The 18,556-nt window shown below is 41.0% G+C and overlaps 1 protein-coding gene across 2 annotated transcripts in view; it reads left to right on the top strand.

Annotated features, from left to right (window-relative positions):
* Positions 1–16,951, top strand: part of mprip (myosin phosphatase Rho interacting protein) — a 59,869-nt gene extending 42,918 nt beyond the window's left edge. For both annotated transcript variants that reach the window (XM_063003330.1, XM_063003331.1), the window contains exons 20-24: positions 24–131; positions 6,604–6,690; positions 9,975–10,137; positions 11,206–11,291; positions 15,999–16,951. In XM_063003330.1, the coding sequence (XP_062859400.1) occupies positions 24–131; positions 6,604–6,690; positions 9,975–10,137; positions 11,206–11,291; positions 15,999–16,070 (516 nt within the window). In that variant the 3' untranslated portion in view covers positions 16,071–16,951. The remainder of the gene's footprint in view (positions 1–23; positions 132–6,603; positions 6,691–9,974; positions 10,138–11,205; positions 11,292–15,998) is intronic.
* The last annotated feature ends 1,605 nt before the right edge of the window (positions 16,952–18,556 follow it).

Below are 18,556 nucleotides of genomic sequence, written 5' to 3' on the forward strand. Positions count from 1 at the left end.
CTGACGGCGTCTGTGTGTTCAAGGAGCTGAATAACCGTCTGGCGGCTGAGATTACCAAGATGAGATCGATGAGCAATGAGGACGGGGAACATGGTACAGTTATTCAGGGGAAGGAGCTGTACGAACTAGAGGTACACACACACACATGGATCCCTAAGCATCTGAAGACATTAGTAGTGCTGTACTAGTAGATATTGCTGGCTGTGTGTGAATGAGAGGCCGGCTGAGAATGCGCCCTCTTGTGGTGAGGGCATATTAGACGCCTCTCACATGTTGCCTGCCTGCAGAAATAAATACTTACTGACAGTCACGCAGCATTCTCCATGATCCCCCGTTTCTGTGCAGCGGCATCGATCAGGAATCCAAACCTCAGACCAGCCAATTAATATCAGTATAGACGCCCAACCTTCCGGTAACAGAGCTGAGATTCAGACTCGAGCTCAGGGGTGAGAAGTCAGCTCAGGTGTGCCAGCATGTTTCACCGCTTTACTGGTTAATCTGCACTATGAGGCGTCCTAGTGTAACCGGGCGTCTTTAGAGTTACTGGGTTTATAAAGAAAGAAATAAGGCGCAGCACCGAGACGATCACGTGTGTAGAGAAACGCACTTTTACACTGATTGTGGATCCACAAAGGAACAAAATGCCTCAATACGTTTAAGCAATAGAACACCAGAGGGAGTGTGTTATCGCGAATAACATCACGGCTGTGATTCGGTCGCAGGCACGAGGCGAAGGCGAGTAGATCATCACAGCCGTGACGTTATTCCCGATAACACACGACCTCGAGTGTTCTATTGCTTTTATACAACAGTTAAATAAAGAAAGAAAGAAAATAAATCAAAGAAGTCCTGAATTTCATATTAAATATGCTTTAATATTGACAAAACCTTCCTCCAAAAAGTAGTTCCACAACCAATATAAAGTTTAACACTACAAAGCAGACATCCTAAGTTGCAAAAACTCATTTCAGGGAGGTAAGAACAACAAGAAGAAAAAGGTAAGAACCTCCGAAGGGAAAAAAAGAAATAAAAAACCTCTCACAGACACCAAAGGAAATGAATGATAACAGAACTTCTAGGAGCTGCTAACTGGGCTGTTAAGCTAACTGTTCGCGTTACAAACACATTTATGTTCCCTACATAGTGCACTAGATTGTGTATCAGATCATGGATTTATGTTCCCTACATAGTGCACTAGATTGTGTATTAGATCACGGATTTATGTTCCCTACATAGTGCACTAGATTGTGTATCAGATCACGGATATATGTTCCCTACATAGTGCACTAGATTGTGTATCAGATAACGGATTTATGTTCCCTACATAGTGCACTAGATTGTGTATTAGATCACGGATTTATGTTCCCTACATAGTGCACTAGATTGTGTATCAGATAACGGATTTATGTTCCCTACATAGTGCACTAGATTGTGTATCAGATCACGGATTTATGTTCCCTACATAGTGCACTAGATAGTGAATTAGATAATTGATTTATGTTCCCTACATAGTGCACTAGATTGTGAATTAGACAATTGATTTATGTTCCCTACATAGTGCACTAGATTGTGAATTAGACAGTTGATTTATGTTCCCTACATAGTGCACTAGATTGTGAATTAGACAATTGATTTATGTTCCCTACATAGTGCACTAGATTGTGAATTAGACAGTTGATTTATGTTCCCTACATAGTGCACTAGACAGTGAATTAGACAATTGATTTATGTTCCCTACATAGTGCACTAGATAGTGAATTAGACAATTGATTTATGTTCCCTACACAGTGCACTAGATAGTGAATTAGACAATTGATTTATGTTCCCTACACAGTGCACTAGATAGTGAATTAGACAATTGATTTATGTTCCCTACATAGTGCACTAGACAGTGAATTAGACAATTGATTTATGTTCCCTACATAGTGCACTAGATAGTGAATTAGACAATTGATTTATGTTCCCTACATAGTGCACTAGATAGTGAATTAGACAATTGATTTATGTTCCCTACATAGTGCACTAGATAGTGAATTAGACAATTGATTTATGTTCCCTACACAGTGCACTAGATAGTGAATTAGACAATTGATTTATGTTCCCTACATAGTGCACTAGATTGTGTATCAGATCACGGATTTATGTTCCCTACATAGTGCACTAGATTGTGTATCAGATCACGGATTTATGTTCCCTACATAGTGCACTAGATTGTGTATCAGATCACGGATATATGTTCCCTACATAGTGCACTAGATTGTGTATCAGATCACGGATTTATGTTCCCTACATAGTGCACTAGATTGTGTATCAGATCACGGATATATGTTCCCTACATAGTGCACTAGATTGTGTATCAGATCACGGATATATGTTCCCTACATAGTGCACTAGATTGTGTATCAGATAACGGATTTATGTTCCCTACATAGTGCACTAGATTGTGTATTAGATCACGGATTTATGTTCCCTACATAGTGCACTAGATTGTGTATCAGATAACGGATTTATGTTCCCTACATAGTGCACTAGATTGTGTATCAGATCACGGATTTATGTTCCCTACATAGTGCACTAGATTGTGTATCAGATCACGGATTTATGTTCCCTACATAGTGCACTAGATTGTGTATCAGATCACGGATATATGTTCCCTACATAGTGCACTAGATTGTGTATCAGATCACGGATTTATGTTCCCTACATAGTGCACTAGATTGTGTATCAGATCACGGATTTATGTTCCCTACATAGTGCACTAGATTGTGTATCAGATCACGGATTTATGTTCCCTACACAGTGCACTAGATTGTGTATCAGATCACGGATATATGTTCCCTACATAGTGCACTAGATTGTGTATCAGATAACGGATTTATGTTCCCTACATAGTGCACTAGATTGTGTATTAGATCACGGATTTATGTTCCCTACATAGTGCACTAGATTGTGTATCAGATAACGGATTTATGTTCCCTACATAGTGCACTAGATTGTGTATCAGATCACGGATTTATGTTCCCTACATAGTGCACTAGATTGTGTATCAGATCACGGATATATGTTCCCTACATAGTGCACTAGATTGTGTATCAGATCACGGATATATGTTCCCTACACAGTGCACTAGATTGTGTATCAGATCACGGATATATGTTCCCTACATAGTGCACTAGATTGTGTATCAGATAACGGATTTATGTTCCCTACATAGTGCACTAGATTGTGTATCAGATCACGGATATATGTTCCCTACATAGTGCACTAGATTGTGTATCAGATAACGGATTTATGTTCCCTACATAGTGCACTAGATTGTGTATTAGATCACGGATTTATGTTCCCTACATAGTGCACTAGATTGTGTATCAGATAACGGATTTATGTTCCCTACATAGTGCACTAGATTGTGTATCAGATCACGGATTTATGTTCCCTACATAGTGCACTAGATAGTGAATTAGATAATTGATTTATGTTCCCTACATAGTGCACTAGATTGTGAATTAGACAATTGATTTATGTTCCCTACATAGTGCACTAGATTGTGAATTAGACAGTTGATTTATGTTCCCTACATAGTGCACTAGATTGTGAATTAGACAATTGATTTATGTTCCCTACATAGTGCACTAGATTGTGAATTAGACAGTTGATTTATGTTCCCTACATAGTGCACTAGATAGTGAATTAGACAATTGATTTATGTTCCCTACACAGTGCATTAGATTGTGTATCAGATCACGGATTTATGTTCCCTACATAGTGCACTAGATTGTGTATCAGATCACGGATATATGTTCCCTACATAGTGCACTAGATTGTGTATCAGATCACGGATTTATGTTCCCTACATAGTGCACTAGATTGTGTATCAGATCACGGATATATGTTCCCTACATAGTGCACTAGATTGTGTATCAGATCACGGATATATGTTCCCTACATAGTGCACTAGATTGTGTATCAGATAACGGATTTATGTTCCCTACATAGTGCACTAGATTGTGTATTAGATCACGGATTTATGTTCCCTACATAGTGCACTAGATTGTGTATCAGATAACGGATTTATGTTCCCTACATAGTGCACTAGATTGTGTATCAGATCACGGATTTATGTTCCCTACATAGTGCACTAGATAGTGAATTAGATAATTGATTTATGTTCCCTACATAGTGCACTAGATTGTGAATTAGACAATTGATTTATGTTCCCTACATAGTGCACTAGATTGTGAATTAGACAGTTGATTTATGTTCCCTACATAGTGCACTAGATTGTGAATTAGACAATTGATTTATGTTCCCTACATAGTGCACTAGATTGTGAATTAGACAGTTGATTTATGTTCCCTACATAGTGCACTAGACAGTGAATTAGACAATTGATTTATGTTCCCTACATAGTGCACTAGATAGTGAATTAGACAATTGATTTATGTTCCCTACACAGTGCACTAGATAGTGAATTAGACAATTGATTTATGTTCCCTACACAGTGCACTAGATAGTGAATTAGACAATTGATTTATGTTCCCTACATAGTGCACTAGATAGTGAATTAGACAATTGATTTATGTTCCCTACATAGTGCACTAGACAGTGAATTAGACAATTGATTTATGTTCCCTACACAGTGCACTAGATTGTGTATCAGATCACGGATATATGTTCCCTACATAGTGCACTAGATTGTGTATCAGATAACGGATTTATGTTCCCTACATAGTGCACTAGATTGTGTATTAGATCACGGATTTATGTTCCCTACATAGTGCACTAGATTGTGTATCAGATCACGGATATATGTTCCCTACATAGTGCACTAGATTGTGTATCAGATCACGGATTTATGTTTCCTACATAGTGCACTAGATTGTGCATCAGATCACGGATTTATGTTCCCTACATAGTGCACTAGATTGTGTATCAGATCATGGATTTATGTTCCCTACATAGTGCACTAGATTGTGTATTAGATCACGGATTTATGTTCCCTACATAGTGCACTAGATTGTGTATCAGATCACGGATATATGTTCCCTACATAGTGCACTAGATTGTGTATCAGATCACGGATTTATGTTCCCTACATAGTGCACTAGATTGTGTATCAGATCACGGATTTATGTTCCCTACATAGTGCACTAGATTGTGTATCAGATCACGGATATATGTTCCCTACATAGTGCACTAGATTGTGTATCAGATCACGGATTTATGTTCCCTACATAGTGCACTAGATTGTGTATCAGATCACGGATTTATGTTCCCTACATAGTGCACTAGATTGTGTATCAGATCACGGATTTATGTTCCCTACATAGTGCACTAGATTGTGTATCAGATCATGGATTTATGTTCCCTACATAGTGCACTAGATTGTGTATCAGATCACGGATATATGTTCCCTACATAGTGCACTAGATTGTGTATCAGATCACGGATATATGTTCCCTACATAGTGCACTAGATTGTGTATCAGATCACGGATTTATGTTCCCTACATAGTGCACTAGATTGTGTATCAGATCACGGATATATGTTCCCTACATAGTGCACTAGATTGTGTATCAGATCACGGATTTATGTTCCCTACATAGTGCACTAGATTGTGTATCAGATCACGGATTTATGTTCCCTACATAGTGCACTAGATTGTGTATCAGATCACGGATATATGTTCCCTACATAGTGCACTAGATTGTGTATCAGATCACGGATTTATGTTCCCTACATAGTGCACTAGATTGTGTATCAGATCACGGATTTATGTTCCCTACATAGTGCACTAGATTGTGTATCAGATCACGGATTTATGTTCCCTACATAGTGCACTAGATTGTGTATCAGATCATGGATTTATGTTCCCTACATAGTGCACTAGATTGTGTATCAGATCACGGATATATGTTCCCTACATAGTGCACTAGATTGTGTATCAGATCACGGATATATGTTCCCTACATAGTGCACTAGATTGTGTATCAGATCACGGATTTATGTTCCCTACATAGTGCACTAGATTGTGTATCAGATCACGGATTTAAGTTCCCTACATAGTGCACTAGATAGTGAATTAGACAATTGATTTATGTTCCCTACATAGTGCACTAGATTGTGTATCAGATCACGGATTTAAAAGGAGATCGGGAATAAAGTCGGTGTCGCCTGCGTGCGCGTTTGTGTGCATGAAGCTCGTCGTTAATGGCGACGCGTCAGCGGAGTGATACAGTTGTGGTGTGAAAAGGCCGCGCCGTTATCACCAATATCAGCACGGTTAGAACGCTTCTCAACCAATCAGATTGTAAGGTCGGAACTAACTGTTGTATAAACACACACATCAAACACTGTCAGCACACGACAGCACAGAAACGTCTCTTACACTAGCGGTCCTACGGCAATTCAGTTAGCAATCGCTTGGTCAAAATGTCCAAGATGTCGAAGTGTAAAGCACTTTGTTTTCCCCAATTAATTCATCCGTTACTCTTTTTTTCAAGGAAGGGAGATATTAAAAAAAAAACATGTTAAAGTGCAGATGGTTTGGAGAGGAATAAATCTGGTAGTGATCATTGTTGGTGACTGTGTGTTTGCTAACAGGTCATGCTGAGGGTGAAGGAATCGGAGGTGCAGTATCTGAAGCAGGAGATCAACTCACTAAAAGATGAACTACAGGCTGCACAGAGAGTACGTCTTTAAATTAATGATCCAGACCGAGATGGTCATCAACTGTGGAGAGGAATCAGTGCCGAACACACACACACACACACACACACATCAATGCGCCACAGTAACAAAATCAAAAGTAAAACCTCTGCCGTGTTGATGTAGCGTCTCTCGAGAGCGTCACTACATTTCACCGTGTGCTGCTTCCACTGAGCCCGAACAGAACGCCCAACATTCAGTGGATTTCAGTCCAAGCGGTGCTGTATTAGTGCCACAATCACAACTAATCACCGTCCAATCACAATCCAGTACTGAATCTAGGGTGCGGCTAAGAAACTAGTAAGAAAAGAGTGAAAGAGGAAATAAAGACTTTAATTTAACACGTCGAGGGTTTAGTTACAGACGACTACGAGCTTTTCAAAGATGATTAGCTTTTAGACAACATGGGGAAGGTCTGAAGTCGATCCTGGAACAGCCACGCCCTAGATTCAGTACTGGATTGTGATTGGACGGTGATTAGTTGTGATTGTGGCACTAATACAGCACCGCTTGGACTGAAATGCACTGAATGTTGGGCGTTTTGTTTTGGTTCAGTGGAAGCAGCACACGCAACGCTTTCCCACCAAAAGAACCCTGGTTCTGGTTCTTGAACCGGTTCTGTTCAGGTTTCTTTAAACCTTGGTGTTTTTTAGAGAACCGACGCGCGTTTCCACCAGTTTTTGGGAGCCAAGCGTGCGTCACCAACGGTGGGCGTTACACAACGAAAGTAAAGAGTAACACGATGGTGGGGCGTGTAGATTGACTGTGGGGATTTGTGCCAAGTTTAAAAAGATATACGTTAAGTAGAAGAAATATTGCACAGACATTGTAGACAGACATAAAATACACGTTAAGTAAAGTAAAAAATATATAGTATATACAGTGCCTTGCAAAAGTATTCAGCCCCCTTGAACTTTTCAACCTTTTGCCACATTTCAGGCTTCAAACATAACGATATGAAATTGTAATTTTTTGTGAAGAATCAACAACAAGTGGGACACAATCGTGAAGTGGAACGAAATTTATTGGATATTTTAAACTTTTTTTAGAAATAAAAACCTGAAAAGTGGGGTGTGCAATATTATTCAGCCCCTTTACTTTCAGTGCAGCAAACTCACTCCAGAAGTTCAGTGAGGATCTCTGAATGATCCAATGTTGACCTAAATTACTGATGGTGATAAATAGAATCCACCTGTGTGTAATCAAGTCTCCGTATAAATGCACCTGCTCTGTGACAGTCTCAGAGTTCTGTTTAAAGCGCAGAGAGCATCATGAAGACCAAGGAACACACCAGGCAGGTCCGAGATACTGTTGTGGAGAAGTTTAAAGCCGGATTTGGATACAAAAAGATTTCCCAAGCTTTAAACATCTCAAGGAGCACTGTGCAAGCGATCATATTGAAATGGAAGGAGTATCAGACCACTGCAAATCTACCAAGACCCGGCCGTCCCTCTAAACTTTCAGCTCAAACAAGGAGAAGACTGATCAGAGATGCAGCCAAGAGGCCCATGATCACTCTGAATGAACTGCAGAGATCTACAGCTGAGGTGGGAGAATCTGTCCATAGGACACAATCAGTCGTACACTGCACAAATCTGGCCTTTATGGAAGAGTGGCAAGAAGAAAGCCATTTCTCAAAGATATCTATAAAAAGTCACCTGGGAGACACACCAAGCATGTGGAAGAAGGTGCTCTGGTCAGATGAAACCAAAATCGAACTTTTTGGCCACAACGCAAAACGTTATGTTTGGCATAAAAGCAACACAGCTCATCACCCTGAACACACCATCCCCACTGTCAAACATGGTGGTGGCAGCATCATGGTTTGGGCCTGCTTTTCTTCAGCAGGGACAGGGAAGATGGTTAAAATTGATGGGAAGATGGATGGAGCCAAATACAGGACCATTCTGGAAGAAAACCTGTTGCAGTCTGCAAAAGACCTGAGACTGGGACGGAGATTTATCTTCCAACAAGACAATGATCCAAAACATAAAGCAAAATCTACAATGGAATGGTTCACAAATAAACGTATCCAGGTGTTAGAATGGCCAAGTCAAAGTCCAGACCTGAATCCCATCGAGAATCTGTGGAAAGAGCTGAAAACTGCTGTTCACAAACGCTCTCCATCCAGCCTCACTGAGCTCGAACTGTTTTGCAAGGAAGAATGGGCAAAAATTTCAGTATCTCGATGTGCAAAACTAATAGAGACATACCCCAAGCGCCTTGCAGCTGTAATCGCAGCAAAAGGTGGCGCTACAAAGTATTAACGCAAGGGGGCCGAATAATATTGCACGCCCCACTTTTCAGTTTTTTATTTCTAAAAAAAGTTTAAAATATCCAATAAATTTCGTTCCACTTCACGATTGTGTCCCACTTGTTGTTGATTCTTCACAAAAAATTACAATTTCATATCTTTATGTTTAAAGCCTGAAATGTGGCAAAAGGTTGAAAAGTTCAAGGGGGCTGAATACTTTTGCAAGGCACTGTATATACAGTACCAGTCAAAAGTTTGGACACTCTCATTCCTGTGGTTTTTCTTGATTTTTTTTTAATTTTCAACATTGTAGATTAATAATGAAGACATTCAAACTATGAAGGAACACGTATGGAATTATGTAGTGAACAAAAAAGTGTTAAACAAACCAGAATGTGTTTTATATTTTGCTCTCATGACAGCTTTGCACACTTTTTGGCATTTTCTCAATCAGCTTCATGAGGTGCCACCTGGAACGGTTTTCAATTAACGTTTGTGCCTCGTCTAGAGTTAATTTCTGGAATTTCTTGCTTTCTTAATGTGTTTGAGAGCATCAGTTGTGCTGTGCAGAGGTAGAGTTGGTAAAATATAAAACATATTCTGGTTTGTTTAACACTTTTTTTGTTCACTACATAATTCCACACGTGTTCCTTCATGGTTTGGACGTCTTCAGTATTAATCTACAATGTAGAAAATAAAAATAATCAAGAAAAACCACTGAAGAGAAGGTGTGTCCAAACTTTTGACTGGTACTGTGTGTATATATATATATATACATTAAGTTTTGCACATAGTTAGCAGTGGTGAGTTAATTGTTGTTGCACAGTGTTACTGTAAACATGCTACCGGTGAAGTAAATAAAATTAAATGCCTGGTGTTAAATACTTGAGTTATTGCACAGAATAAAAGAGTAGCAGCATGATGTGGGTGGGTCCCATTTCAGTGTGTTTGGCGCTAATTCGTCTCCATAATCTGTTTAAAATGAATTATTTTTCAATTCTCGGTGTTTTAGGATAAGAAGTACGCGACTGATAAGTATAAAGACATTTACACGGAGCTGAGCATCGTGAAGGCCAAAGCCGAGCGAGATCTGGGGAAGCTGAAGGAGCAGCTGCAGTTGGCTCACGAGGCTTTGGGAGAACCTTCACCGGAGGAGGTGCAGCACGGAGGATACGGTACATCATTGGGACGATATTAAAAATATGAGATATTTCTATAAACATCCATTCCTGCATTTTAGACCTGCTTAACATTCCAGTAAAAGTTGGGACGGTAAAGCATTTACCGCTCTGTACCGTCTCCGTTCCTTCTCACGACGCTTAAGAGACGTTTGGGCACCGAGGACGCCGAGCGACGACGTGTTTCCGTTATTTTGTCCCGTTCTTCCTGCAGACACGTCTTAATGTGTGGAACAGTTCAGGGTTCAAGATTCTCCTCACGTCCTCTATCGGGGACAGAGCAGGACTGCAGGCAGGACGCTCCAGCACCCGTACTCTCTACTTTCACACATTCCTTGAATGGTTTAATGATATTCTGCACTGTAGAGGGAGAACATGCAAATCTCTTCTGATCTTTCTGTGAGGAACGTCGTTTTTAATCATTTGAATCATTTTCTCACACATTTGTGGACAAACTGGATCCTCTGATCATCTTTGCTCCTCAGAGACTCTGAAGCCTTTTGTGGAAGCTGCTCCTGCTCTGTCCCCGATAGAGGACGTGAGGAGAATCTTGAACCCTGAACTGTTCCACACATGAAGACGTGTCTGCAGGAAGAACGGGACAAAATAACGGAAACACGTCGTCGCTCGGCGTCCTCGGTGCCCAAACGTTTGAACTTTTAAGTGTGGCGAGAAGGAACGGAGACGGTACAGAGCGGTAAATGCTTTACCGTCCCAACTTTATCTGAAATGCAGGAATGGACGTTTATTAATAAATGAGATGAAGTCGAGCAGAGAGGAGATGAAACATCTCGACAGACGCTTTTATCCAAAGTGATTTACAGTACTGTGACAGTATACTGTCTAAGCAATTGAAGATTAAGGGCCTCGCTCAAGGGCCCAACAGTGGCAGCCTGGCAGTGGTGGGGTTTGAAGCAGAGATCTTTTCATCCATACCAGTCCAGTACATTAACCACTAGGCTACACCTGCCCTTCGACTACATCCTGATATCAGGGTTGTAACAGGATTACATTCTCGCTCCGAGTGGATTTTTGAATCACGTCTTTTCCCCTTTCTCTTCTCAGATATCATGAAGTCGAAGAGTAACCCGGACATCCTGAAGATGGCGGCGGCGGCCGCTAAGCGCTCCGAGCGCACCACGAGGTCGAAGGTACGGACGTGTGACGTGCGGACGGGACTTTAATCCTGATCATGTTTGTATTTGTTGTTTTCGGTGATGTTTAGTCTGAATCCTCTCTTGTGTGTCGCTCTCTGCAGGAGAAAGCCTGGTAAGTAACGCTGAGGAGTGTGAGGTTGGGTTGATGTTCTCCTGCTCTAACACGTGGGTGTGGCTGTCGTGTCGTGTCGTACTGTGTGTGTGTGTGTGTGTGTGTGTGTGTGTGTGTGTGTGTGTGTGTGTGTGGTGGTTGTTTTTAACCTGTCCTGTCGGCATGCTGGGGCACTTCAGGGTGGAGACCTGCTCACTGCACATACGATCAACAGGGTCCTGATCCCGGCGGCGACCCGATGATCGTTTTTAATTGGGGGCGGAGCAAATCTTAAATTTATGCAAATTAGGAGTGAAACGCTGCAGAGACTAACCAATAGGAATCGAGCGTTGAGCAGAGTCGGTGAAGCACTACACTCCGTTTTTGGTTTTTAGATCATCGTTCCTACTAGAGATGGAAGAGAAAGAACAAACACAGCAGTAGGGGGTAGCTCAGTGGTTAAGATACTAGACTAGTAATCAGAAGGTTGCCGGTTCAAGCCAGGTTGCCACGGTTGGGCCCCTGAGCAAGGCCCTTAATCTTCAACTGCTCAAATTGTGGTCAGTCACTTTGAAAAAAAAAAAGTGTTCGCTAAATGTCATCTTAGGGCTGTTGTAGCCTAGTGGTTAAGGTACTGGACTAGTACTCGAAAGGTTGCCTGTTCAAGCCCCACCACAGCCAGCTTGCCACTGTTTGGCCCTTGAGCAAGGCCCCTAACCCTCAAAGACTGTATACTGTCACAGTACTGTAAGTTGTTTTAGATAAAAGCGTTCACTAATCGCTGAAAATGTCAATGTTTTTTTGATCATGTCGACCATACAGTCAGTGATGGACTACCCAGCGTTAGATGACTACGCTGCCGGTGTGAGCGCAGGATTAGGTTGGGGGGGAAGGGGTGTAATTTTTGGGACCCCTAAGCAATCGAAAAAAAGACCTATCGGAAGTGCTGTCCAGATGAAACTGTGTGCAGTGTGAATTAGACTGGATGAAATGTCGCCCTCTTGTGGTGAGCTAGCACATTACATGGACGGATTTATATATGGAAGCTGAAGCATGCCTTTACGCACAGTACTAGTCGAACAACCAGCGAATTTAGGGGCGGATTAGGACTTGGTGCACCCTATGGTGCAAACCCTTTCATCTGCTGATGATTGTATCGTTCAGGATGCAAACTCTCTGGAATTTAAGGTGGAATCCAGACCAGGATAGAGCGGTTGATAAAATCGTGACCCTGTACGGTTTACAGTTAACACTGACCGATCTTCCCATAATGCCTCAAAACGACGAACATTAACGAAGGTTTAAAGCAGAATGAGCGACATAAACGCACCAAGTATACAAAGCGGATTCCAAAAAAGTTGGGACACTAAACAAATTGTGAATAAAAACTGAATGCAATGATGAGATGGCAAATGTCAATATTTTATTTGTAATAGAACATAGATGACAGATCAAAAGTTTAATCTGAGTAAATGTAACATTTTAAAGGAAAAATATGTTGATTCAAAATTTCAGTGTCAACAAATCCCAAAACAGTTGGGACAAGTAGCAATAAGTGGCTGGAAAAAGGAAATTGAGCATATAACGAACAGCTGGAAGACCAATTAACACTAATTAGGTCAATTGACAACATGATTGGGTATAAAAAGAGCTTCTCAGAGTGTCAGTGTCTCTCAGAAGCCAAGATGGTAAGAGGATCACCAATTCCACCATTGTTGCGCAAAAAGATAGTGCAGCAATACCAGAATGGTGTTACCCAGCGTAAAATAGCAAAGACTTTTAAGTTATCATCATCAACCGTGCATAACATCGTCAAAAGATTCAGAGAATCTGGAACAATCGCTGTGCGTAAGGGTCAAGGCCGTAAAACTCTACTGGATGCTCGTGATCTCCGGGCCCTTAAACGTCACTGCACCTCAAACAGGAATGCCACTGTCAAGGAAATAACAGAATGGGCTCAGGAATACTTCCAGAAAGCATTGTCAGTGAACACAATCCACCGTGCCATCCGCCGTTGCCAGCTGAAACTCTACAGTGCAAAGAGGAAGCCATTTCTAAGCAAGCTCCACAAGCTCAGACGTTTGCACTGGGCCAGGGGTTATTTAAAATGGAGTGTGGCAAAATGGAAGACTGTTCTGTGGTCAGATGAGTCACGATTTGAAGTTCTTTATGGAACACTGGGACGCCATGTCGTCCGGACCAGAGAGGACAAGGATAACCCAAGTTGTTATCAACGCTCCGTTCAGAAGCCTGCATCACTGATGGTATGGGGTTGCATGAGTGCTTGTGGCATGGGCAGCTTGCATGTCTGGAAAGGCACCATTAATGCAGAGAACTATGTTCAGGTTCTAGAACAACATATGCTCCCATCTAGACGTCATCTCTTTCAGGGAAGACCCTGCATTTTTCAACAAGATAATGCCAGACCACATTCTGCAGCAATCACAACATCATGGCTACGTAGGAGAAGGATCCGGGTACTGAAATGGCCAGCCTGCAGTCCAGATCTTTCACCTATAGAAAACATTTGGCGCATCATAAAGAGGAAGGTGCGACAAAGAAGGCCCAAGACGATTGAACAGTTAGAGGCCTGTATTAGACATGAATGGGAGAGCATTCCTATTTCTAAACTTGAGAAACTGGTCTCCTCTATCCCCAGACGTCTGTTGAGTGTTGTAAGAAGAAGGGGGGATGCCACACAGTGGTAAAAATGGCCTTGTCTCAACTTTTTTGGGATTTGTTGATGCCATGAAATTTTGAAACAACATATTTTTCCCTTAAAATGATACATTCTCTCAGTTTAAACTTTTGATCTGTGATTTGTGTTCTATTCTGAATAAAATATTAGATGTTGGCACCTCAACATCATTGCATTCAGTTTTTATTCACAATTTGTTTAGTGTCCCAACTTTTTTGGAATCCGGTTTGTACGTCCCAACCCTGAAAAAGTGCAGTGGAAGTTTACCTGAGCGTCAGCCTGTTTATTATCTCAGAGTTTATTTAGTTAGTTAGTTAGTTGATTGATTGATTGATGACTTTATTGATCCCCGAAAGGAAATAACAGTGTTACAGCAGCAATTTACAATTATCACGACATGACAATGTAGTACAGGAAACAATACAAAATTAAAAGTAATGTAATGCAAAACTAAGATATAAAAATCTAAAAATATATAAGAAATATGATAATATTAATTATAAAAAAAAAAAGCTAAGGGGGGTAAGCCTGAAAGGTGCAGTTATAGACATTGTGTGCAATTTAATCTGTGCAAATAAAAAACAAAACTATAATTTATGTTTATATAATTTAATTATATTTATCTAAATAAAAAAATTATTTAAGGTGGATCATGCAGGTTTAAGCGATACAGATCATCTTAAATAATCAGTCGGTCAGACTGTCACTGTCCCATCATGTGCAGTGAGAGCAGGGCTTCAGATGGCGCCCCCTTGTGTTACCCCCTTGTGTTACCCCCTTGTGTTACCCCCTTGTGTTACCCCCTTGTGTTATCCCCTTGTGTTACCCCCTTGTGTTACCCCCTTGTGTTATCCCCTTGTGTTATCCCCTTGTGTTATCCCCTTGAGTTATCCGAGGTAAACAGAGTAATACTCCCATCACACTTTACTTAACAGAATGAAGCGCTACTATCACTAATCTGTTCCTAAACCCTGAGTGCGCCTCCCAGTGGCCAAGCTGTTTCAGCCACCCAGCCCCAGACATTAGTGTACAGCGGTACCTTGTAACTCAACATCAGTCGGTTCTGGGAGTGGTGTTGAGTTTTAAAGACGTTGAGTTTTAAAACCTGTTAATGCGTCCATGGTCCTGTGGAGCTGCAGATATTTTAGTCTCATGTAAAATAATGAGGTTGTTTTTGACACTTAAACACTGAAAATAACACAAATATAATATAAACACACTGAAATACAATTACTAACAGTTACACATCAATAAAAATACAATAAAAGCTGCACTTTAGTTTTACTTCTTTATTGTTTCCTGACGCTTCTTAATGCTGGAGATGCTCGATGTTGGAATACCGTATTCCCTTCGGCACCGGCGCATTCACATGAGAAGTGACAAAACCGCTTCTGCGCCGCTGTGCCGTTATTTCCTATGAAGTGTGACGGCGGTGCACAAAGCTTAGCGTGACTTACTGTAGTAAAACAGTGAGTGAGGAATGTGATTAGTGGAGGAACTTATGAGCAGTAATAATGAAGAGAAGTTTAGTGCTCCTGTCTCCTTCTTTTACTACATTAAACCACGTTAAGCTTTATTCTCAACCAGAAGCGTTTTAGACTCTGGGAGAAGCTGATTCTGATTCTCACCATTTCTCAGAAGCTGGAGCTGTAACACAAGTTTAAAAGTGAAACAGGGAGGAGAATCCAGATAAACACAGATACATGTGGAGCTGTAACCCTGGATCTGCACCTTATTCCACACTGATGCAGATTCAGCTCACATGATGGTTTTGATCTGGTCAGGGTGTAGCTTGTAGCTGAGAAGTCAGTGTTTATTATCTGATTAATTTCAGCATGTTAGTAAAATCATTCCCATAAATCTTCAGTATTAAAGTGACGTTTCCTCTTTCTCTCTCTCTTCCCTTTTCCAGAGTCTGAAGGAGGGACTGACGGCCGAGCAGAGGCTCCACTTGTTCGACAACAAGGACACTAAGGAGTTCTGATACTTGACACATCAGCCCGATACGCTGCATGTCAGCCAGACGTCCACCGTATTTTATTCCAATATCGATCGAATCACTTAGAAACACACTGGTCACCACGCACAGCATATATAGAAATATAAATATATATTAAACATGGTATGAAGTTTGAATTTTATGTCTGTAGTCTTGCATTCCGTGCACTTCAGTTACTGTGACTCTTGTTTTTTATCATCATCATCATGTCTTAATGTAAATATTTGTTTTTAATGAAGCATTTATCGTACGTACACTAAACACGAGTGTGTCGGCTACTGTTTTAACTCTGTAGATGGAACGTCGGACCAATTTCGTAACGACTCGGTTACGCTTATAACGAATAAAGAGTAGAAACGGATCGGGACTGCGGGTCCTTTCTGACGCTAGGCGTGGTGGTGATGCACATTCCTTCTTCTTCCAGCTTCCTCTTCAGGTGGAGACTGAACGGCTGGCGACGTTAAACTGAACACTACTTGATGACGGACGTGTTGCTTGTACATGGTGGTTGCTGAATGTTTTAAGTATAGGAGCGTTTCGTGATGCTGATCGGTTAAAGCGTGGATTTTGTATCCGGAGGGGCTCGTTGCTAGATTATATATATATAAATACATACGTACAGATTTATATAAGGGTTCTTTATACAATCATAATGGTCAATCCACTGATTGGGAGGTTGTTTTTTTCCTGTCACGCCCTTCATGCTGATGTCTGTAGTGTTGAGTGGCAGATCCCTTGTATTTATTTAAATGTCATGTTTGTTTTTGCTCACGTTTCCATTCCTCTATACGTCGTTATTGTAAATATACCACAAATGTACACCGACTGACAACAGGTTTATTAGCAATAAATATTTTTGCACCCTGTATGTTGCTGCTGTTTTTTTGTCTACACAATACATGGAATAAATGAATACCAGTGGAATTTAAAGATGGTTTGGGAATGGGGTGTCCACAAACTTTAGGCAGTCCAGGTCTCGTCCTTCGTAATCGGTCAGACTCCAATCGGCGGTAAAGGTGCTCTGGAGCAGGGTCACGTTCCTAAAACATGGGTCGCAGTAAAAAATAATGATAATTAATAAATAAACTTGTATGTGAACGCCCCCTTGTGGAGGCTTTATGATACATTGTGTATAGAGAGAGATGTGTTGCATGGGTCTCATAAAAATTATGGGCAAAATGTGGGTCGCTTGGAGACTAGGTAACATGCTAGTAGGTAGATCGACCACTCAACGCTTAAATTGTTCCCAGATGAGTGTGAGATGCCCATTGATGGTTTGGCACCTGGATGCATTTCCACCTGGTATCTCTGGACTCAATGCAACCCTGGTAATAAGTGGTTATCAAAGTCAAATGACACACTTTTATCAGTGGCACACGCACTCGGTGACGTGCTTAAAACTGTCCACTTTATTATGAGCACCTGCACATTCATGTATACACCAATCAGCCATAACATTAAAACCACCTCCTTGTTTCCACACTCACTGTCCATTTTATCAGCTCCACTTACCATATAGAAGCACTTTGTAGTTCTACAATTACTGACTAGTCCATCTGTTTCTCTACATGCTTTGTTAGCTCATTTCATGCTGTTCTTCAATCGTCAGGACCCCCACAGAGCAGGTATTATTAGTTAATCAGTAATGCATGAAATCATGCAGACACAAGTTTTAGAGCTTCAGTTGATGCTTATACAGCGAAGGGATCAATACTGGAATCTGGCTGACTTGGTCTGTGGTTTGGTTGTTGGTGTTTGTTGGGCCGGTCTGGAGGATTTTAGAACTTCTGATCTAGAGCTGCCCGAAAAGCTGTGGTAACTCAAATGACCAGTTAATACAACCATCAGGAGCAAAGAAGATCTGAAGAAGAAAGCCGAGATCTGATGTTAGTGAGCTTTGGCTCATTGAAACTGGACGGATATGTTTCCAACCTGCCGTGTATTAACAGTTGAGGTTGGTATTTGGTGTGGAGACCAATCAGGCATTGTTTAAATGCCACAGCATTTTTGAGTATCGTTGCTGACCATGTTCATCACTTTATGGCCTAAATGTTCCCATGTTATCATCCATCATGATGACGTACTATACCACAAAGCACTTATCATCTATAAAGTGGTTAATTTAACATGCCCGTGAGTTTAGTGCCCTTTATAGGCCTTCCCAATCACCAGATCTAATCTAAAGCACATTTGGAACGCGGTAGAACAAGTAAATTAAACTGTGTTCTCTGGATAAGGTTGGGAAGAAAAACCAAACTGTCGAGTCTAAATGTGGTGAGTAGAACCTTCATTAATGTGCTGATTTTATACTGAGTTTAGTTTCATCACAATTACATCAATTAAGGTTTTAATTTTGTGTTCTGTAAACACGATCCTGACTAACCACTGTCATGCTCTTCGTTTTGGGGTCTGATGTTCTTCGTTTTGGGGTCTGATGTTCCTTCTTTTTGGGGTCTGATGCCCTCCTTTTT

The sequence above is a fragment of the Trichomycterus rosablanca genome, chromosome 10, assembly GCF_030014385.1.
Source record: "Trichomycterus rosablanca isolate fTriRos1 chromosome 10, fTriRos1.hap1, whole genome shotgun sequence".
NCBI lineage: Eukaryota > Metazoa > Chordata > Actinopteri > Siluriformes > Trichomycteridae > Trichomycterus > Trichomycterus rosablanca.